The 23,457-nt window shown below is 34.1% G+C and overlaps 1 protein-coding gene across 1 annotated transcript in view; it reads left to right on the top strand.

Moving 5' to 3' along the window:
* Positions 1-19,627, top strand: part of Rbm25 (RNA binding motif protein 25) — a 56,450-nt gene extending 36,823 nt beyond the window's left edge. Inside the window, exons 10-19 of the mRNA XM_076849921.1 lie at positions 2,183-2,469; positions 3,895-4,117; positions 4,737-4,826; positions 7,433-7,506; positions 9,110-9,260; positions 12,051-12,375; positions 12,718-12,992; positions 13,299-13,397; positions 14,557-14,604; positions 19,200-19,627. Coding sequence (XP_076706036.1) covers positions 2,183-2,469; positions 3,895-4,117; positions 4,737-4,826; positions 7,433-7,506; positions 9,110-9,260; positions 12,051-12,375; positions 12,718-12,992; positions 13,299-13,397; positions 14,557-14,604; positions 19,200-19,292 — 1,665 coding nt within the window. The 3' untranslated portion in view covers positions 19,293-19,627. The remainder of the gene's footprint in view (positions 1-2,182; positions 2,470-3,894; positions 4,118-4,736; positions 4,827-7,432; positions 7,507-9,109; positions 9,261-12,050; positions 12,376-12,717; positions 12,993-13,298; positions 13,398-14,556; positions 14,605-19,199) is intronic.
* The last annotated feature ends 3,830 nt before the right edge of the window (positions 19,628-23,457 follow it).

Genomic DNA, 23,457 nt, shown 5'->3' with positions numbered 1-23,457 from the left:
TTTGTCAAACCTTGTTGTGCTATTAGTAAATTATGTGGAAACCATGTTTGAAAAAAATTCAAAAGATAATTGCTTCATAATTTAAGAACCTTCAGGCATTTCATTGCCTTACTATTATTTTAATGGGCTGAATGTTTTGAATTTCCAAAATGCTTTAAATATTAAAAAATCAAAACAAAACAAAAATAGTTCTCATTGGGTGGTGTAATTAAAGAGAGTATTTGAAATTCTAGTAATAAGAAATGAGCTCAGTGAACCTTTGCATGTTTTGATATGAGTTTATTAAATAACCACGGACTGTCAGGGTATCAGCGTGTCAGGGGGCGTCCATTTACAGCACGGATGAGTCTGAAGAGAGAATAAGGTAAGATTTTTGATTTTTAAAAATCTATCCTTTCCTTTTTTCTTTTACTATCTTACATTTTTTAGACCCGCCCCATTTCTTCTTTCTCCAGTCTCTAAAAATATACATATATATGCTATATATATATATGTCTAAATATATCTCCTTGTGTGCACATACACACACACATATATAGCATATATAAATAAGTAACTTTTTAGAAAAACATTTAGTATGGTGTAGAACCTCATTTTCATTTATATAGAACCAAATTTTTGAAATGAGTTTTGAAACATTATGTAATAGAATAAATAAGATAGTGAATGAGCAAGAGTACAGAATTGAGGAATTGTACAGTAGAAATTAATATTGGAACAGCTAAAAAAAATCTGTAAGTATCTACAATCTCAGAAATAAATTTCTTATAAGTGTATGACATTGAGGTAAGTTTTAAGTAGTCTAGCCTCATTTTATAGTATAAGTTTCTATCTTTCATTAGAAGTGTTTCAGAAGTGAGATTTTTGACCCCTTAATAGTTTTCAGTTTCTGTTTTCTACCATTTCTTATCTCTTCCCTTTGTAGTTTCAATGTATTCAGTACTGGCTCTGCCTATACTCTGCTTTGATTTAGACGGGCATGGTAGCTGAATATATTGATGTCTCATACATTAGTTTTTCTTTCATAATTCTCTATCAGTTCTCTGATCCATGAGAAGAGGAAAAAGAGTATCTCACAGGTAAGACTGCTTTTAAAGTTGTTTTAAATGCTTTACATGACTGAGAAAAGAAAAATGGACATTTTATTGTTGCAGTTTAAATTTCATTTTGGTGAAACTAAACATGGAACCAAAGGGATAAATGTGTTTTGGTTTTGTTTTGTTTTACATGTTTGGTTTTTCTTTTTCTTTTCTTCTGAATTTATATAGAAACCTTGTGGTACACGGGTTATATTTCAGGGTACGAACTTGGTCTGACTTTGTTATTTGGTTTATTTGTGAACGATGTACTTGCTCTTCCTCCCAGAAACATAGCTTGTAGGCAAGGTTAATCCAGTGTTGGCGATCCATGTCCTAGCACAACATCTGTAAGTTAATACACAATCATTCCTTCCAGGATGGATTTATCATTGTAAATATATTTTTATTGTCTTACAGGCATAATGGCATAAATATATTGCTTTTACATGTATTAACTGAATATTACAATAATGTACATTTTTGCTTGAAGTGAGTGGTTTTCAAAGTTTTTGTATTTGGTGGGCTGTCCATCTTGTAATGGTGGGAGTAAATATTTCCATAGATAAGAAGGCAGATCTTGGCTGAATTCAGGTCATGTTTCTTTTGGCGGGTGGGCAAAGAAGAGGGCAGAATACTGGTTACATAACAGTGACTTCACTCTTTTCTGCCTTCTCTTTAAAATCCTCACCCTTAACCTTTCAGTAATGGAAAAATCTTTTTTTTATGATTAGTATTACTGATTTACAGAGATTCATAATGGGCAGAATTCAGTTTTAGTCAAGTGATTGTATTTCTAGAAATTATGAAGAACCATCACATTTCTCATTGTCATTTTAGTATTAATCATTGAGTGGACAGCCACACTTGACACAATCTCCCAGCATCCAAGATTGGAGATTCCTGGTCTGTGTAGAGTATATGGTTTTGCACGAAAAAGTAGTCTTGTGATTGTTTCAGTTTATTTTGTCAAGTAAAACCACAGATATTTAATATTAATGTACCAGTGGTTTGATGTTTTGTTCCTAATAATGGGCATTGCGCCGGGAAAAACCTGAATACTGAAGCTGCAGAGTTAACTCTAAAGTACTTTTATTGGTTTCTAGAAACTGGAAGAAGAGAAAGGCAAAAAGGAAAAAGAAAGACAGGAAATTGAGAAAGAACGGAGAGAAAGAGAGAGGGAGCGTGAAAGGGAACGAGAAAGGCGAGAACGGGAACGAGAAAGGGAAAGAGAACGTGAACGAGAAAAGGAGAAAGAACGGGAGCGGGAACGAGAACGGGATAGGGACCGTGACCGTACAAAGGAGCGAGATCGTGATCGGGATCGAGAGAGAGATCGGGACCGGGATCGGGAAAGGAGCTCAGATCGTAATAAAGATCGGAGTCGATCAAGGTAAGTCTTTATGTAACTAATTATGGTTGGTGGATTTGGTTGAACTAAGATTAGTCCTCCCTGTTACCATTTGCATTTATGAATTGAGAGAACTTTCCTAGCTAGGAAACATTCCTGGCTTTCTACATAGATGGATAACACTGGTGAAATTAATAATTTCAGCTGTGTAGTTAACTTCTCCATGAAGCCTGTTTTTAGGGACCTCTAGCATGTACAAGCTATTTACTATTTTCTGGGCAGACATAAGTAGTTATCTTTTCTGCGGGCAGTTTTTCTAGGAGGACTTTCATTGAAGTTCTGTATATTGAAAAGTATGCTGTAGGATTACTCCATTTAGCCCTGGTGTGTGTGTTTATTTGTATCCACTAAGACTGCTACAGCTTACCTTTTGGCTCCTAGTAATTTCACCTTTTTGGACTGGTTGTTTTTCATTTAAAATTGTGTTGTAATTTGATTTCTTTTGAAAAGTCATCTCATTCTTTATAGGAATTAGGGCAGAAGTGAACAAATGAAGCAAGAGATAATAGGAGGAGGGAAGAAAAGTCACATTCTTTTTCACCCTAGTTTTGAAATACACATTACTTTTGCAGTTTTTTACTTGATTGTAGATGGAAGGAGGTACACTTTGGTAGTTTCAATGTGGGCTCACAGTCTGTACTTGACATTAAATTCCCTCCTTTCCTTCCTTCTTCAATATAGCTGTTATGGAGAATTTGAGATGTGAAAAATCAAAGTATTGTTTTACAAACTTTTATGGCAGATATGTACATATCACTGGCATCATTCTACGTATTTTATGTTATTTTTGTCATTTAGGACTTTATGGTTGACATTTTTAAATGCTTATATGTCAATATTTATACTTTTTGTCCAGGCAATGTGGCAAAATTCTCTTCGAGTTTGTCAGTATCATATTACTTGAGCACTAGTTAGGTAAATTGACTGTTAATACGTTCATTGTGTTTTCTTTGGGATTGGACAATGTCTTTTTTCCCCTATTATATACTATAGTATATGATGTAATATGTTTATAATATGTAATATCTCTTTTAATTTTTTAATCTTTTTAAATCTCATTTTTATGTATTTGTTTTCTGACATACAAAGAAGCATTAATTTTCACTGTAGACTGCATTTCACAAATTGGGGCTGCAATTTGTCATTCTTTGCTCTGCCCCTTTTGTTTTGCTTTCCTGATTTTTTTTTTTTTTTAACTTTTTTTTTCTATACCACATTTTTCACCCTCAGGGCCTAGTCTGTCTTTCCAAAGAGTATAGAGAAGTTTAAAGTTCTGAGAAAAACAAATGTTAAATTCTGGATTGAGAATTTGTATGTTGGTATATATAATATATATGTTGTTCTTGGTCCTTAAAAGAAAAGTTAAATTAGTCTCACAGAGTTTTAAGAAATCTTTCCTTTATATAGAGAAAAGAGCAGAGATCGTGAAAGGGAACGAGAACGGGAAAGAGAGAGAGAGCGAGAACGGGAGAGAGAGCGAGAAAGGGAGCGTGAGAGAGAACGAGAAAGAGAACGGGAGCGGGAAAGAGAGAAAGACAAAAAACGAGACCGAGAAGAGGATGAGGAAGATGCTTACGAAAGAAGAAAACTTGAAAGAAAACTGAGAGAGAAAGAAGCTGCTTATCAAGAGGTAAATTAAGGAAATGCTTTCATTAGCACGCACGCGTGCGTGTGTGTATGTGTGTATGATATTGGGGTTCAAACATGGAGCCTCATGCATGCTGGGCAAGTGTTACACCACTGAGCTACATCTCTAGCACTGAATTTTATTTTGAGACAGGTTCTTGTCCTGGCTTTACTTGAACTTTTAAGTATCCTGCCTTAGGTTCCTGATTATCTGGGATTAAACATGTACACTATCATGCGCTCGTGCGCGCGCACACACACACACACACACACACACATGCCCTTTAATATCATTTGTGCAAGTTTAATGCATTTTTACAAGTAACTTTTTGTGCTTCTATTTTTTAAAAATATATATTTTTTAGTTGTATTTTATTTATTTTTATGTAGTGCTGATATTCGAACTAGCACGTGCTAGGTGAGTGATGTACTGTTGAGCCACAATCCCAGCCCCTGTTCTTCTGTTTTTAAAGCATGTTAATTTTGGGGGGCAGGGGGAATCTGTATATTAGGCAAGCAGTTTACCAGCTAGCTATATTCCCCGTCTCTGTGTTATATTTTGTATGTTAGTTATTGTGGAATCCTTTGTATAAATTTTTAAGACTTGAAAATTTCTTTTTTAGCGTCTTAAGAATTGGGAAATCAGAGAACGGAAGAAAACCCGGGAATATGAGAAGGAGGCTGAAAGAGAAGAAGAAAGAAGAAGAGAAATGGTAAGATTTCAGGTTAAAAATAAGTGATTTTGATCTTACAGTTGTAGCTCAGTAGTAGGGTGCTTGATGAGCATGTATGAGACACTGGGTTTGATTGTCAGTACCAAATAAATAAGTAATAAAATAAAGTCATAAGAAATATAAGAACATTTTTAAATAAATTGTTTTTAGGTAAAAACCAGATTGATTCTTACTGTTAACTAGAACTAACTTTATAATCATATTGTATTAACTTCATAGTTCATAGATAATTTTTGTGTATTTCAAGCCATGTTTTTTTTTTTTTTTAAAGAGAGGGAGAGAGAATTTTTTAATATTTATTTTTTAGTTCTCGGTGGACACAACATCTTTGTTTGTATGTGGTGCTGAGGATCGAACCTGGGCCGCACGCATGCCAGGCGAGCGTGCTACTGCTTGAGCCACATCCCCAGCCCTCAAGCCATCTTGACACATTTTCAGTATGCAGATCTTTTGTTTTAAGTTTTTGCTGCCCATAAAATTATATAAGCATAATATTTAAATAAATTTATGATAATGTATAAACAGTGTTTCTAGAACATGTTTTGGTTAAGAATCCACAAAAGTATTGAGTTGGCATAGTTGGCGAAAGCAAATAATTTGAAAAGACTTGTTTTAATAAATCTAAAGTAATGTTTTTCTGTATAACATGTTGTTCCTTAGCTCAACCATATTATTCAACAACATGAACAAATTTTGCCATTTGTATTTACACTATTCAAAAGCTAATAGTAAAGCAATTGGCATAGTTATTAAGTAAACCGATGAAGTATTTGCTTTAGTGGTATGTTCCATGTGTTCTGTCTTTGCCAGAATATGGAATTTTCTTTATCTCCAGTTTGGAGATTATTCATCCAAAACTTCACTGGAGTTAGGAATCTTCTCCAAATAGCTTTTAACCATGAAACATAGAGGGATTTTTTGTAAGTAACCTGAAGGGTGCATGCGGCAAGTACATAGATATTATGGCTTTTCCAGATGTTAGATGCAGTGTTAGACATATTCATTTAAATTTTTAAAAATTAGATTAAAAATTATAAAAGGCAGGCTGGGGTTGTACCTTAGAAGTATACCACTTGCCTAGCATTGTTAAGTACTGGGTGCTATCCTCATAACCACATAAATATAAATAAGTAAAATAAAGTATTGTGCGAACTGCAACTAAAAATATTGAGAAAAAAATTAAAAGGCTGGAAATCTAGGACCATGATAGTGTGTGTGTTCCTGGGTTCAATCCCTATTACTGCAAAAAAAGGCTTTAAAACTCCTGTTTTAGAATTTCTTTTTCATTCTTAAAATTAGAAACTAGGAAGAGAATATATGAGAGAGAATTAATTAGGGGAAGAATTGCAATAAACAGCATTGTAATGATTCTTGTAATGATTCTTATCCTTACATGGTAATCTGAAGCTTTTCTATAGACAAAACATTGTATGTGAATTAGTTGTATTTATGAGTTAAGAAAATCCAGTTACATGAGCAGTTACTTGCTCATGTTCTTGTTTTACCCTCATCATTTTATGAGTAGTAATCTGTGTTTATATTTTGGTGTCTTAAGTACTGGGCATATAAGAATTACTAATTATCCTAATTTTGAAATCAGTATCCTTATTGAATAAAGCAATTATTGTAAGGGGCATGTTTTGGGTGTTTTTAAGATGCCTTCACAATATTTTAGAAGCACAGGAAGAATACTATTTTCTGCTTTCAAGGAGGGCTTTTCATGTATATTGTTATATTGTGGAAATTTGCACTAGATGAAATGTGTCAAAAACCATTGTCTGCTTTGTATATAGACATGAGTTTTTTATTTATAGTTACTATAGATAATAGATGAATGGAGATAAAAAATATATTTAAAATAATTAGGTATGATTGTTATAGCTTTTAAACTGGAAATTCCAAAAATAAGTGATTTCATGTAGTTTCGTGGTTGGTTCTATCAGCTTAATAGACAGATGGGAAATTTTTTTGTGTGTAGTCTGATTTATTTTTTAAAAATTGTTCTTTATAGATATACATGACTGTAGAATGCATTTTGACATACATACAAGGAGTATAACTTATTGTAATTAGGATTTCAGTCTTGTGGTTGAACATGATGTGGAGTTACATTGCTTATGTATTAATATACAGGGTGGGAAATGTTTTATTTTTTAAGTTAGGTAGGTATTTCCTTTATATTGGTGCATGAACATAAATCAAAATTTTGATCTTGATTTCATTAGAAACAGCATCATCTGTGGATAAAATAAAATTTAAAGTATTTTTTGATTAATAAATTTAATACCTTTTATTTCCTAGTGTGCCCAGATTTCATTGGTGAATAGTTATTGTAAAACTGAAGATTATATTCACACAGAAGATATTATTTGTAACATAGTATTTTTTTCATAGATTAAATCCTAAAGCTATTGTTTTATAGATAAAAGAAGTGTGATTTACACTTAATACATGAAGTATATAAGAACTCTAAAATTGAAGTAATTTGAATAAGAAAAATGTGTATTCTCAAGAAAGGACAAGTGGATTATATGAATGACTCTTATATGTTACTTTTGTATACTTTGTCCTTTATTTCCGCAAAGGCTAAAGAGGCTAAGCGACTAAAAGAATTCTTAGAAGACTATGATGATGATAGAGATGATCCCAAATATTACAGGTAAGGAAGCTTTGCTTTATGAACTTACACTTCAGGTTATTTTGTTGTTGTTGATGATGGTGTTGTTTTTGTGGTGCTGAGGATTGAACCCAAGGCTTTGCCCATGCTAGATGAGCGCTATACCACTGAGCCACTTCCTTGGCTTAGTTTTGTTTTTGCCTTGTGTACCTTAGAGTGTCGGTTTCCTAAGTGTGGGAAGAAAGCTTGAAATGATTTGTGGGACCTGGAGGGAATAGGAGAAGCAGGAGTAAGGTATTAGGAAATATAAATAATTCAGTGTTATCTTTTGGATTGGGGAAAAAGAATACATTTTTTTTTTCCAATTGTTATATAACAAATCCTTACAGGTATTTAATGTTTTCTAGAAAGTTTTGTTTTCGGGGAATTCAAGAGTGGTATATATGTCAAACCTCTCCCAGTTTTCTACTTAATCCGTATAGTGATTCATTACTGTGAAGTGAAAATTTTAGTTTATTCCTGTTTTTGATTGCCTAGTCGCATCCCCAGCCCTATTTTGTATTTTATTGATAGAGTCTCACTGAGTTGCTTAGTGCTTCGCTTTTGCTGAGGCTGACTTTGAATTCTTGATCCTCTTGCCTCAGCCTCCCAAAATGTTAGGGTTATCCGCGTGTTCCCAGTATTCTCTGGTATTTCTATTCTTTCCTTTTAACACTTATGGCGTGATGGTAAGATATTTTTTGGTACCTCTCAATCAAACTACATGTTCCTTGAGGTACTGGACACTATCTTGCTAAAATTTCATTATCTCTACTGTGTGTCAGATAGGATGCAGGTATAATAATGGGATTGAATATATTAATACACTATAGGCAAAATATTTAAACACTGAATTCAGTAACTTAAACTGAAGGAGTGCCAATGATTTGACTTTGTAAAAAATACTGCAAAGTAGGGAAAATTATTGAGTTCTAGAATCATAAAATAGGAATGCATAATTATAAATTCTGAAACATAATGGATTATTACATAGGAGCAACTTCTTTTTTTTTAACTTTCTTAGTTAGTGAATTTTAAAATTTTATTTATTGGATTGTTATGTGGTATTGAAAAACGAACCCAGTGCCTCTCAAAATCTGAGCATATGAGCTACCACTGAGCCAGTCTCACCCCAGGAACCTCTCCTTTCTATGGATTCTGCATTATTTCATTCTGGAATGTTTCTATAAGGAAAAGAATGAGTTGAGGATACAACTTTTTTTTTTTAATTGATTAAGTACTGAGGCCTTGTATATAATCTTCAATTAAATTAAACCCCCCAGTCCTGTAACTATTTTTAGTGGTATTATTAATGCTGCTTATATTAATTTTTCAATATTTTTGCATTGAGAAAATGCCAGTGAGGTTGGCATTTGAGGAAATTCAAGTTACTCACTGTGGAATGGGCATGTAATGAAAGCTCCATTACCTCTGAAAATTACCTTTTTACTTGTTTTAGATACTTAAAGTGACTTTCAGAATTTAAAATGGTAATTAATGACAAGACAATGTTAATTTTTGATACATTAACATGTGGAGATTCATTGTCAATATTCCATAATAGTCAATGACCTAAGTGTTAAATGAGAACTGTTACTTTTTGCAGGGGGAGTGCTCTTCAGAAAAGGTTGCGTGATAGAGAAAAGGAAATGGAAGCAGATGAACGAGATCGGAAGAGAGAAAAGGAAGAGCTGGAGGAAATTAGGCAACGCCTTTTAGCAGAAGGGCACCCAGATCCAGATGCAGAGCTTCAGAGGGTGAGAGATACTACAATATCTTTAATGATATTGCTTTATGTTTAAAAGCTGTATTTTTTGAAAACATTTTTTTTTTAGTTGTAGACGGACATGATATCAAATAAAGATATTTATTTCTTTTTATGAGGTGCTCAGAATCAAAACCAGTGCCTCACGCACGTGAGGCAAGTGCTCTACCACTGAGCTACAATCCCAGCCCAAAAGCTGTATTTTTGTTTAAGCAGAATGCATGTGAGGCTGGGGTTGTGGTTCACTGGTTAGAGCATTTGCCTATCATAGTGAGGCACTGGGATCGGTCCTCTGCACATCTAAATAAAATAAATATGTACAAAAAAGGAATACATGTTAATGCTTCATGGAATTTTCTGTTTTGTACTGTTTATTTCATTTTTATTATAGAAATTAACAGGATTTATTTCCTCTTTATTCTGAGTATTTTACAAATGTATGATCAAACAATTGCAAATCATTTAATTTGTCCTTTTTTTTTTTGGTCGGAGTGAGGCTAGAACCCTTGGATGCCCTAGAACTCAGCTACATCTGAAAGCCATTCCTCCCCCCGCCCCGCAATTGAGAACCATTTTTACTTTCTGTTTTAAGGCACACGATCTTTCAGTAGTACATTGCCCGGACTGCTTTCAACTTGGAATCCTGGAGCCTTAGCCTTCCAAGTTGCTGGGATTACAGTTATGTGTTGTATCATTTTACTTGAAGACATCTTAAAATTTAAATAATTCCTTTGTGTTTCATGATTGTTTTTTTTCCCCACCTCACTTTTTAAAATTAGTGCTTTATAGTTATTCATAGTGGTGGGATCTTTACATATTTGTATATGCCCACAATATAACAATGTGATTTGGTTATTGTCATTCCCTAGTATTCACCCTTTTCATTGCCTTCTCCCTCTCCTTTGTCCCTTTCATTTATTCTACTGATCTCCCTTTGATTTTCATGAGATTCTGCCCCGTGCCTCTCCACCCCACTCCTTTCTTTTCCATTTTCCTTTCTAGCTTCCACATGAGAGAAAAATATGACCACAAACCTTCCAAGTTTGCCTTATTTCTATTATCATAATATCCACGGTTTATCCATTTTCTTGCAAATGTCATGATTTGATATTTCTTTATGACTGAATAAATCTCCAAAAAGAGATTTTTTTTATCCATTGACGGACACCTAGGGTTCCATAGTTTGGCTGTTGTGAATTGTGCTATAAACGTGAATATGTATTTACTGTAATATGATGACTTTGCTTCCTTAGGATAAAGAGTGGAGTTTATAGCTGGGTTATTTGAGGAACCTAAACAGTGATTTCCAAGTACTCAAGCTGATTTATAATACCACAGATATGTTCCTTTTTCTCCATTTTCACCATTGGTGACTCATTTCTTGTCACCATGAATACATGAAGCATATGTATTCCTTTTTTATGCATATTTATTTTATTTAGATGTGCAGAGGATGGACCCCAGTGCCCAGTGGCTAGAATTGTGTTCTTCCTATAATTTGGTAATGTTTAATGACTTCTTGTGATTTGAGTGTCCTTCCCTCCTTTTTCACCCCAGTACTGGGAATAATTTTAGGGTGCTTAACCACTAAGCCAGGTTCTCACCAAATTGTTTATGACCTTGATAAGTTGCTAAGGCTATCCTCAAACTTGTGATCCACTTTCCTTAATCTCCAGAATTGCTGGTATTACAGGCATCTGCCATCTCGGTTCCCTCATAAAATACAGATTTTTTTTTTAAGAGAATTTTTTAATATTTATTTTTTAATTTTAGGCAGTCACAACCTATTTGTTTTGTATGTGGTGCTGAGGATCGAACCCGGGCCGCACGAGTGCCAGGAGAGCGTGCTGCCGCTTGAGCCACATCCCCAGCCCATAAAATACAGATTTTTTTTTTCAGCAGAATGTCATTTAAAGAAGGAACAGACCCTATTCTTGCATTTAAGAATAGAGTGTCATTTTAGAAAAGTTTTTAGTTCTCACTATATGGTGAATCTAATAATATTATGAATTTTAGTTAAGTTCTTGTGTAAGTAAAGAGAAAGTTTAATGTAGATAACAAAAAGGAATCATTTAATGATATAGTACCCTAATTTTAGTAACTGTAATGATACTTTCTTTTCATATAGTTTTCATCTTTTTGTTGTTCGTCGTTGACTCAGATTCCTTACTTTCCCAATTTGTTCTTTACCTTGTTTAGGAATACAAAAATAACTACCAGCTTTAGTCATTACCTAGAGAAATGATTGTCTATGACCATTCTGATGATTTGAATTCCCTTTTATGTGTTGCCTATACTCTAAAATAAAGCTTTCATTTATAGTTCAGTGAAAATATAAACATGCTAAGTTTGGATCCACATACCTGTCATCCCAGAAGCTCAAAAAGCGGAGTCAGGAGGATTGTAAATTCAAAGCCAGCCTTTGGTTAAGCACCCCTGGGTTCAATCCTCAGTACCCAAGAAACAAAATAACCCCGGAACATATAAGCATATACTGTGGCCTTTTTAATTCAGCAGATTAGTTTGTATTTGTCTTTGTAACCTTTGAAGATCTTGTATAAGTCACTGAAAGATTTATTCAGTTTTCTGATTTCTAAGTAAATAGTGTTCTCACATCTAAGCAACAAAAAAAGGTACGGTTGTGGATATAGCCAGATGGAGAGTTTATGCTTATGATTGTAAGGCTCTAGATCCACCAAAGAAAAGTTATTGTATAGAAAAGCATTGTAAATCAAAAAACAAGTTAGGGTTGTGTTCTCTTTTAACTAACTTTTGTTTGTAGATGGAACAAGAGGCTGAGAGGCGTAGACAACCACAAATAAAGCAAGAGCCAGAATCAGAGGAAGAAGAAGAAGAAAAGCAAGAAAAAGAAGAAAAACGAGAAGAACCCATGGAAGAGGAAGAAGAACCAGAGCAAAAGCCTTGTCTCAAACCAACTCTGAGGCCCATCAGCTCGGCGCCATCTGTTTCCTCTGCTAGTGGAAATGCAACGCCCAACACTCCTGGGGACGAGTCACCCTGTGGTATTATTATTCCTCACGAAAACTCACCAGATCAACAACAACCTGAGGAACATAGGCCAAAAATAGGACTAAGTCTTAAACTGGGTATGTTAACATTTCTCCTCACCCATGTATATATTTTGCTTTAAGGAAAAATAAATAATACGCTCCTTGGTAGGTAGATAGAAAAGTATTAAAAATGCCTTTCTAGCTCACGATTGTTTTCATAGTCCTACTAGTGCTCCTTATCTGCAGCTGCCTCGAGTTCTGAGAAGAAGTGAAAAGTTAAATTTTCTAGCACTTGTGAGTAGTGAGTTATTTTTTACAGTTGGCCTCTTTTTCTGAGATTTGTGAAAGTAATTTCTGCTGCTTTTGAGGGATGGTGGGTTGTCAGATGTTGACATTTGGCAGTGAAGTCATCTTGCTAACACAGTGTTTTTACTATAGGTGCTTCCAATAGTCCTGGTCAGCCTAATTCTGTGAAGAGAAAGAAACTACCTGTAGATAGTGTCTTTAACAAATTTGAGGATGAAGACAGTGATGATGTTCCCCGCAAAAGGAAACTTGTTCCCTTGGATTATGGTGAAGATGATAAAAATGCTGCCAAAGGCACTGTAAACACTGAAGAAAAGCGCAAACATATTAAGAGTCTAATTGAGAAAATTCCTACAGCCAAACCTGAGCTCTTTGCTTATCCTTTGGATTGGTCTATTGTGGATTCTGTGAGTAGCAAATTGTATGTCATCAAGTTATTGGGAATGGATTTAAATATGGCATGCTTATTTGATTATATTAATGACAACATGTAGGGATGATCTTGACACTAAGTAAATGCCACAATCAAGGAATTTCTAATGGGAAAACTCTTGGTAGTTGACATCTTCACTGCTTACAAGAAATGATTATGTCTTGGTGTGTACCTGTCTTAGTTCAACTTGCAAAGGAACATACTGTATTTTACTTTAGGCTTTAGTATATGTAGTAAAAGATATAATTCTTTTATTCATTAACCATGTTATGTTTTGTAGATATTGATGGAACGACGAATTAGACCATGGATTAATAAGAAAATCATAGAATACATAGGTGAAGAAGAAGCTACATTAGTTGATTTTGTTTGTTCTAAGGTTAGTCTTTTATTCTCTCCACTGTTAATTTATTTGATCACTAGTTTAACATTTAAACTAGTAGACATTTTGTGAAATAAGGAAGTCTTACAGAATCCTTCATAGTTTAGTTTCATTTAAGTGATCCATTGCTACTTTAATGGGCCCTTCTCTACCCTACTTTAGATATGTAAAACCACTTGCTTTCCATTAAGAGTAAAAGGAAGACAGAGCTGTTGACTGATGTCTAATCTGCTTTGTCTTGTTACTTCTGAAAATTCTGTGCCATCCTATTGTCTTGGTTAGAAGAATGATGTTGAAATATATATGACATTTTGTGAAGGTAGTTGACATCTTGACCCATCAACTTCTTTTGTCAGTTATCTATCCTTTGGAAATGGAGCCAATAGTATTTTCCATAACATAATTGTAGTTATCTATTGACTGTCTATGAAGTTATTGGTATGTTCTGTGTTAACATTTTGTTAGTCTTTAAAACCTCCTGAAAACTGTAGGAAATCGTAAGTCACTTAAGTATTCCCATGAAGAAACAGATTAATGGAGAGGTTGTCTCTTTTCCATGACAAGGGGCCAGACCAGGGTTTCCTTTAAGGTAAAGAGATTAAAAAACTGATTAGAGAAGTTGATTATGGTTAGAATGAAATAAGTAACAGCATCTTGCCTCTAAAACCTATATTCTTCTCCCACCAAGGTGTATTATGTCCTTCCATTATCACCTCAAATAGTAGTAATACAAGAGTTATTGGGAGTAGAAACATTTTTCCTGTAAAGGTGTAATTAATTCTGTCATTCTCCACCAGGAGTGCTTTTTTCCCTTTTTCTTCCTTCTCTCCCCTCCTCTTTTCTAACCTTTATCTACAGGGGATGAAACCCAGGGCCTTAATAAGCATTAGGTGAATGCTATACCACTGAGCTTAACTCCAATCCAGGATTGCTTTTTTAACATGTATGTATAGGAGACTTAGGCTCCAAACGTGTGCAAAGTTTGAATTAAAAATGATAGATATTAATGTAATTAAGATTTTAGAATTAAAATCTTAATGGAAAGTTTGCTCAGACATAAGAAATTCCCATTACCCGTTTGAGTGTCCATTCCTTAAAACTTTTTGATTGCAATGTTTTGTTTTCAGTGTGCATTTTTTTTTTCCCCTTTTTTAAGGTTATGGCTCATAGTTCACCTCAGAGCATTTTAGATGATGTCGCCATGGTAAGTTAGTAATTCAATATTTTTATTAATATCTATATGAAGAAACTAGTTTGTGAATTTGAATCATTTTTTATCTATGCTGATTTTGGAAATCTTTTGTTAGGCCTGTATTAAAATTTGAATGTGTGTTAAAATATTAAAGGAATTTACAATATAAAAATTAAATTCTGGATTTGTTTGTATATTCTGAGACCATTTATTAAGAGCTTACTGATTAGATTAGTGTGCTAGAAACATTAAAAAGTACACCATCTGCTCTTAATTATCTGGTTGCATTTATTTAATATTTAATATTGTAATTTAATGAGAAAAGTAGGAAAAGAGAGTTGATGGGAAAGGTGAGGGAGTAACAGATCTATGTCTAAGTTAGAGAATAAAATAATAACCTGAGTAGAACTGTGAATGAAGAACTGGTGGTTCCAATGAAGTTCTGGGAAATATGTTGGAATAAAACAATTGGAAAGAGAGGTTATGATCACAGAGTGGAATGTTTAAGAATGTAAGTGGTAAATCAGTCCAGATGGTGGCAAGCTGTGAAGTATAGATGGAGGAAATTTCTAGATGTTGGGAAAGGATTCGAAAATAATGTTGGAGTCAACTGCCAGAATACTTACTTTAATGTGGGGCGAAGAATAGGCTGGCTAGATAAACTCCTGTTGGAGCAAAGAGGCTAATGTAATGAGATCTCATGCATTGTCCATGGAGATGTTTTTTTTTTTTTTTAATATATTGTTTATTGATTTTTACATGTGGTACTGAGGATTAAACCCAGTGCCTCACTTGTGCGAGACAAGAAGTCTGCCATTGATCCACAACCCCAGCCTCATGGATGTGTTTTTAATAAGAATAGAAACAGTAAAGAACAGCAGCCTCTCCTGTGGATACTAAAAACATGATCCTGAGAAGATTACTGAAATGTCAGAGGCTCAAGGGGCCAGTTAAGGGTTTCCATTAAGGTAAAGAGATGAAAAAAACTGGTTAAAGAAGTTGATTATGGCTAGAATGAAGTGGAATAGGTGTCCAAAGGGGTGAGTGAGAAGGCAGCAATGTGATAAGTCAGAGAGGAAGAAGAAAAGTCAAACATGAAGAATGACTAAGAGAGTGAGCATTTTAACCTTTAAGTCAATATGTAAGTGAGAGGTACAGTGAACATGTCAGGAAGAGGCACAGTGGGCTTCCTCGCCAGAAGGAGGTAATTTGTGATTGAGATGTTTTGTGTCCAAGTACAGTTTGCGTCTAAAGCCAGGTAACGTTTGTTTTCTACCCCCACCCCAAAGCCTGATGATTTTGTTTAGAATTCCTTTTCACACTTCTGTGAAAAGTTTGTTGTCTTCGCAATGCTTAACCTCAGAGGAAAGGAGAAATGTGTATAGGTCTCCTAGTTAAGGTTGAATTCTGATCTTTTTCTGTGCTTCTAATGTCTTTTAAATGTTATACTTTTGGTAGAGTTAGGGTATCTAGTTGGGCCTGGCTTAAGAAAGTTTTTCAAAGTGGATGTTCTTGTTTTGGGTGTTGGCAGAGTTGTATTCACAGTGAAGATATTTTCATTTTTCAAGTACTCTTGCTTTTCAGTATTTTTGGCTCACTGTTGATCAGAGTGGTAGCAAGCCAGCATTACTCAAGTATTGTCAAATAATTCTTTTAAATAAAGCTCATGGGCTCTCTGAGTATTTCTTGAATGAGATGTAAATTTTATTTCAAGTAGTACCTTAATAAATATCTGACTTTATCAAATTATACCTTTCATTGTTTTACATAAATTAACAAACTTTGGTTTACTTTGTGCCTGTATATTATTTATGAAGTATGACCAACATGAACTGTTGCATACAGGTTCTCAGGCTAGGAGCAAATGTGAATATAAGACTGATTAAAAGTCCTTTAGTTGTGATCTTTGAGAAGTGGAAAAAGTCAGCCATAAAAATAAAAATTTCTGTCTTCATATAAATACTCAACTAAGCACTAATTATGACTAAGTACTCTTCAGAGCACTTTGCATATGAACTCTTATTTCCTAAAGTAGTACCTAAGGTTCTTAACATAGATAGGTATAAGTCTTCCATTTTACAATGAAGGGAACTGAACCTGGTCTGGGCTCAGAGCAGGCTTTGTGGTGGGAACACAAGGCATTGAAGTCCTAAGTTGACAGGAAAAAAATTGGTCTATTCATTTGCCAGTGGAAAAGAATTGTTATTCAATAGTCTTGTATCCCCTGGTGGTGATGATGGTGTTCTCTTAATGTGTTTACTGTATTCCAGAGACTGTATTAAATTCTCTATATGTTCTCATTTACTATTTCATTCAGCATCAGCTAATAAGCACTTAATAATGTTAAATACTGTCAGGTTGTTTAGGGGAATAAATGAGAAATGGTTGTATATTTAGTTTTTCCTAAGTCATCCTGACAAACATTTTGATTTCCTGAGTATGTAGTTCTGCCAGACATGTTTAAATGTATCTGTGAAGTTGAAAATAAAAGAATAAAAATTGGATGGAAGAACATTGTGGTGCTAAGTGCTTAGCAAGCCAGTGAATTTTTTAGTGTAGTTCTCACACTATAGAACTTTCTGTTAAGTCATTGTATTAAAAATAAATGCTTTAGCTGGAGCAATCAGACAAAAGAAATTAAAGGGATATGCATAGGAAGAAAAAGAACTCTAAACTATCACTGTTTGCCTATGATATGATTCTATATTTCGAAGTTCCAAAAATTTCCAACAGAAAACTTCTAGAACTAATAAATGAATTCATCAGAGTGGCAGGATATAAAATCAATATCCATAAATCATATACATTTTTATACATAAGCGAAGAATCCATTGGAAGAGAAATTATGAGAACTACTCCATTTAAAATGGCCTCAAGGGGCTGAGGTTAAGACTCAGCGTTAGAGCGCTCACCCTGCCATGTGTAAGGCCCTGGGTTCGATCCTCAGCACCACATAAAAATAAACAAATAAATATAAAGTTATTATGTTCAATACAACTACAAAATATCAATACTTATAAAATAGACTAAAAAAATACTTGGGAATCAGTCTAACAGAAGAGATGAAAGACTTCTTAAATGAAAATACAGAACACTGGGCTGGGGATGTGGCTCAAGCGGTAGCGCGCTCTCCTGGCATGCGTGCGGCTGGGTTCGCTCCTCAGCACCACATACAAAGATGTCAAGTCCGCGGAAAACTAAAAAATAATAAATATTAAAAATTCTCTCTTTAAAAAAAAAAAAAAAGAAAGAAAATACAGAACACTAAAGAATAAAATTAAAGAAGACCATAGAAGATAGAAAGATCTCTCATGCTCTCATGCTACTGCTTGAGCCACATCCCCAGCCCCCAAAATGACAGTCTGTATAGAAGTAGAAAAAGCAATCATGAAATTCATTTGGAGTAATAAGAGATCCAGAATAGCCAAAGCAGGAGGCATCACAGTTCTAGAACTTAAAGTGTACGACCAAGCTACAGTAACAGAAATAACATGGTATTGGCACCAAAATAGACGTGTAGACCAATGGTACAGAATACAGTTATCCTCATACTAGACAAAGGCGCCAAAAACATAATTGGAGAAAGGATAGCCTCTTCAACAAAGAAGTGTGCTGGGAAAACTGGAAATCCATATGTAGCAAAATGAAATTAAACCCGTATTTCTCACCAACCACAAAACTCAAAAGTGGATCAAGGACCTAGGACCTGCATCTAATAGATGAAAAAGTAGGCCCAAATCTTCGTGTTGTATTAGGCCCTGACTTCCATAAAAACATTCCTAAAGCATAAGAAATAAAATCAAGAATCAATAAATGGGATGAATTCAAACTAAAAAGGTTTATCTCAGCAAAAGAAACAATCATTGAGGCAAAGAGATTTTATCACACACACACATCAAAGTGCAATCAGGATAGATAAAGAACTCAAAAAACTCATACATTCCAGGTGGGACTGCAAATAGGTGCAATCACTTTGGAAAGCAGTGTGGAGATTCCTCAGGAAATATGGAATGGAACCACCATTTGACCCAGCTATCCCATTCCTTGGTTTATTTCCAAAGAACTTGAAATCAGCATAATTGAAGAATGGATAAAGAAAGTGTGGTATATATACACAATGGAATATTATTCAGCATTAAAATTATGGCATTTTCAGTTAAATGGATGGAGTTGGAGAATATTATGCTAAGCCTAGTAAGCCAGTCCCAAGAAACTAAACGCCTAATGTTTTCTCTGATTAGTGTGTGATGATCCATGATGGAGTGCTGTGCATAGGAGAATGGAGAAACTTTAGATTGGCAAAAGAGAGAGTGGGGAGGGAATATGGGGGTAGAAAAGATGGTGGAATGAGATGGACATTATTACTATGTATGATTGCATGAATGGTGCGTCTTTACTTAATGTACAGCCAGAGAATTGAAATGTCACACTCAGTTTATGTGTGATGAATTTAAATTAAATGCATTCTGCCGTCATATACAACTAAAAAATAAAGAAAAAGAAAAGACATGCTCTTCAGTGGATAAAGTTCTAAGTCACTGTTGTTGGGAGACGGTTATGATAACTTATCTTCATGTGTTACCTAGTGTTCTTTTTTTCTCTTGCAGGTACTTGATGAAGAAGCAGAAGTTTTTATAGTCAAAATGTGGAGATTATTGATATATGAAACAGAAGCCAAGAAAATTGGTCTTGTGAAGTAAACTCTTTTTACATTTAGAGTTCCATTTCAGATTTCTTCTTTCTCACCCTTCAAAGGACTTTGAAATTTTTTTTTTGTCTTCAAAGGCATTTGTGAGATCTGTAATTTTTTTTTTTAATGTAGAAAATGTGAATTTTTTTTTTTTGGTCCTCTAATTTGTTAATGCCCTGTGTACTCCCTTGGTTGTAAAGTCATCTGAATCCTTGGTTCTCTTTATACTCACCAGGTACAAATTACTGGTATGTTTTATAAGCTGCAGCTACTGTACACAGCCTATCTGATATAATCTTGTTCTGCTGATTTGTTCCTTGTAAATATTAAAATGACTCCCCAATTCTTTTGCAGAATTCCACTTAATATTGAACCGTACTATATAGGAACCAATGTGAATGATTTTAATTGAAAGTATATCAGTCATATCTATTACCACCTCCACCCTTCTTTGATGAGAAATGGCAAGTCTTAAGGCACGAAATTTAAAATTAGTATGCAAAAATTAGCTGACAGTCCATTCTTACTGTATCTCCGTATGAGTGTGTTTGTGTGAATGTATGTATAAAAGTCTATCTTTTCCCTAATTGCTTTGGTGGGGGTCCCTTAAATGTTTCCTAGTTGAACAATAGAATCAAAAAGGAAAGTGATATTGTGCCAATCCAAATGTCTGGTATAATAAGGTTAGAGGTTCCCAGAGCATGGTATTCTCCTGTGGTAAAAAGTAGTCTGCTGTTTGGATTGGGTTTTCCTGTATATAGCTGACTGCTTTAGATTCTTTTGTAAAGGAGTATGGATTCCTCCTCATCCCCAATTTCATTGCTCAGAAATGATGCAAATTCTAAAATCTTGGGAGAGTTTTATTTAGCCCTTTTTGTCCCATTGTCTGATATGTGGAGTACATATAAAACTTAATTGAGCAACACTTGTGGTAACTTTGAAATAATACTTGAACATATTTTTTCAGAATTGAAAACTTGGAATTTAATGGGTTTAGTACACTTGTGTAATAACTGGTTCTTGATCTTGGTGTACTCCTTTGTTTAAGGGGAAAAGAAATCTTCATTCCAAAAGCATTAGTGGAGAAGAAAGAGTGGAGGAGGGAAACCTTAAAAACAAAGGGACTGAGGATGTAGCTCAGTGGTAAAGTCATACTTTTCATGCTAGAGCTCTGGGTTCAATCCCTTGCACCAAGAAATATAAAGTCAAAACAAAAGATAAAATTAGATTAAGTTTACAAGCTAGAAGAATTTGCCAAACCAGGAATATAGCTTTGCAATTTATAAGGATAAATGATTCAAGGCATTTACCAATCTCTTCTCATCCAAGTTTAAATATAACTGATGATATGTGTAGAGACATACCAGGGACTTTTTTAATGGTATATGAGACTATTACCTGGGAGCAAAATATACCTGAAAATCTAACAATTTTTAAACAGTGCTTTCTTAATTCAATTTAGGTGCAGCTTTTCCCATGTCTATTTATTTAAAAGAAAAAGATTGGCCTGTTAGAAAATCCTGAGCTTAAGTTACTAGATTTTTTTTTACATTTTTTGAGGACATTTGGAAACACTGTTCTGAAACATTGAGCCATGATATGGTTCCATTATGTAAATATTTGAAACATTAAAAATGTATATATTTGATCTTGGGGATTCATTCTTTCAGAGTTTTGTAAATAATGGCATCATGTTATAATCATGTAGTACATGCTAGAAAATATGGGCTGAATTTTTTAATGGGCTTGGTTTTTATGACTTGGTGTTAGATCAAAGAAGCCTTTTACCTTATTTTGGATGAATCTACAATATATGGAAATATGTCTTTGTGGTGATAAAATATTTTAAATTTTGATTTCTTAAGAGAAAATTTCAGAAAGATGCTCCTGTAATTGTACAAATTTATTAACCTTCTCTCAGATTCATCCTGGCTATCAGCTAAGATCTAGGCCACAGCAGTTTATTTTGCTCCTGTATCTTACCATATTGCATAGTTATTGCTTCTAAGATGGCTTTTATTTAATATATATTCACATTTTTTAGATCAGAGCAGGAGTGGCCCTAGTAAGTAGTAGGGATTCAAAGACTTAAAGTCATGGTCTAATGCTAGCTCAAATCAAGTTTTGTCACTAAGCTTCATCAAAAACCTTTTAGGTTTTCAGAGTTTCTTCAGAAACTCATTTGACCTCATTTGACCCTAAAAATAATTTAGATATATATACAGCTATTTACAAAGGAAGAAAGGTAAGTAAAAAAAATTTGAGGTAGTTTTTCTTAAACTTCAGTGTGTGCTTAAATTAAATCACTTGGTGAACCTTGTTCTAGTTCAGAACTTTCTTTAGTAAGGCTGGGTAGTCCTGACATTTTGCAGCTCCCGTTTGATGCCAGTGACAACTGATCTAAGGACTAAATTTTGATGAGCACTTTAAGGTAACTACTCAGTATTATTTTTAGTCTAACAGACTACACAAATACATCTTAGTTTTTCTTTTTAAGAAGATTTTAAAGAAAAAAAACATTTTGAAAGCAGATATATGAAAAATTTTCTATTCAGGAACATAATCTTCCAAGGTCATGACTACCCTAATATTCTAGGTTTTCTCCCAGCCAGCCTTTGATCATGTTCTCCTTTGAAAGTTTTTGTTCTTTTAGTTTTATCATTGTCATTCATATAAACTATATAATAGTATGAATTCGTAATTATTTTTCAGGGTGCTGTTTCAAGTCACCAATCAGGCATGAATACCAGCTCTGGTGGGCATATTGAAAAAACATTGGCTTGAGCTGAATTGAACTGGCACTCTTTTTCCCCCTCCATTCATATGAAATAGAAAAAATTTTATGATACAAATAAACATAATCAGGTATTATACAATGTTTATATGGTCTTTTTACCCAACTCCTGGTAATAAGTTCTATGCATGTCCTGAATTAATACCCCAAAACTGATGAAAGCTCTTCTGTCAAAAGTGTTATAGATTTTTCTGGGTCATGTTTCAACAGTATGAGATTGATGAATAATTTTGGTTAGGAAAAAATAATGAGATTGTTTGTGAATGGTGCTGGAGATAAAAATAGTATGAGAAAGAATCCAGATAGGCAAATAAACAGTATAGGTATCAAAAAGAATAAAAGGAAATATGTATTAAATCCAGGAGCTATTAGTACTGTTACATTCATACTGTAGACCAAAATGATAAACTGGTAGGTTTTTTTGGGAAATGTGATTATTGTGAATTATTGAAATATTTGTGTTCATCATTTTGCGTTTCAGTGTTTACCTGTTCCATCTTTGATAGATGTCTTTCCATTTCATTTATTATTTGAGTTATGAAGGTCAAACTAGGAGTAGCAATATTAAATGCCCAGTAAAAGTAATTTCTAAAGCCAAAATGAATAAAAAATTCTTTCTTTTTTGAATTACATGACATGCCAGAGTTTGTGTACTCTGCTATATCACTGATCAGTTGGATTGATTGAGTTTTTTAGATTGTTGGGCACTGAAAGGGAGCTAATGCCTCTATTTTTGGCGTATGTTTATTTAGTCACTGAAGCTCATGGTATTGAGATCAGTGCTGTTCTTGTTATAGATAACCTTACTATGAATTAACCCATTAAAATGTATCTTGCAGGTACATATTTTTATATAGTTTTGCATTCAGTGACATTTTTTTATACTTTTGTGCCATTCATGCTATCAGCTTAAGTAGATTTGATACATAAGACAAGTTCCTCTATTACTTATCTAAGTTTGGACAAAAATTAAGTACACAAGAAGTTATGGAACACCAGAATGTATACATACAAAGTACTGTATGAATTACTGAAGTTGCCGATTTCACGTCTGGTGGGGGGAGCCAATAGAAATGTTCTTAGCCCCTGTACAAATGGTCATATAGCCTGTATATGGGATTCTAATTAATTGTCTAGATTTGCATTATCAAATAGTAACCACTAATGACAAACGGTTTCATAATGAAATTTATCAATCACCCAAGCCATATCTTGGGTGTTCTAGAATCACATGTTTTTAGATATTTACATGGGACAATGCCAGTCTAAATGGTAATATGGACTTGGCAATGTGCTTGCTAATTGGGGAGGGAAAAAAAAAAAATCCCAGCATAGAATTGAAAGCATTTTTAGCAAATTTTTTTTGAAACAAAGTTTTGTG

This window comes from Callospermophilus lateralis, chromosome 3 (assembly GCF_048772815.1).
Source record: "Callospermophilus lateralis isolate mCalLat2 chromosome 3, mCalLat2.hap1, whole genome shotgun sequence".
Lineage (NCBI taxonomy): Eukaryota > Metazoa > Chordata > Mammalia > Rodentia > Sciuridae > Callospermophilus > Callospermophilus lateralis.
Note: the sequence above shows the minus strand (reverse complement) of the source record. Positions and strands in the feature narration are given on the sequence as shown.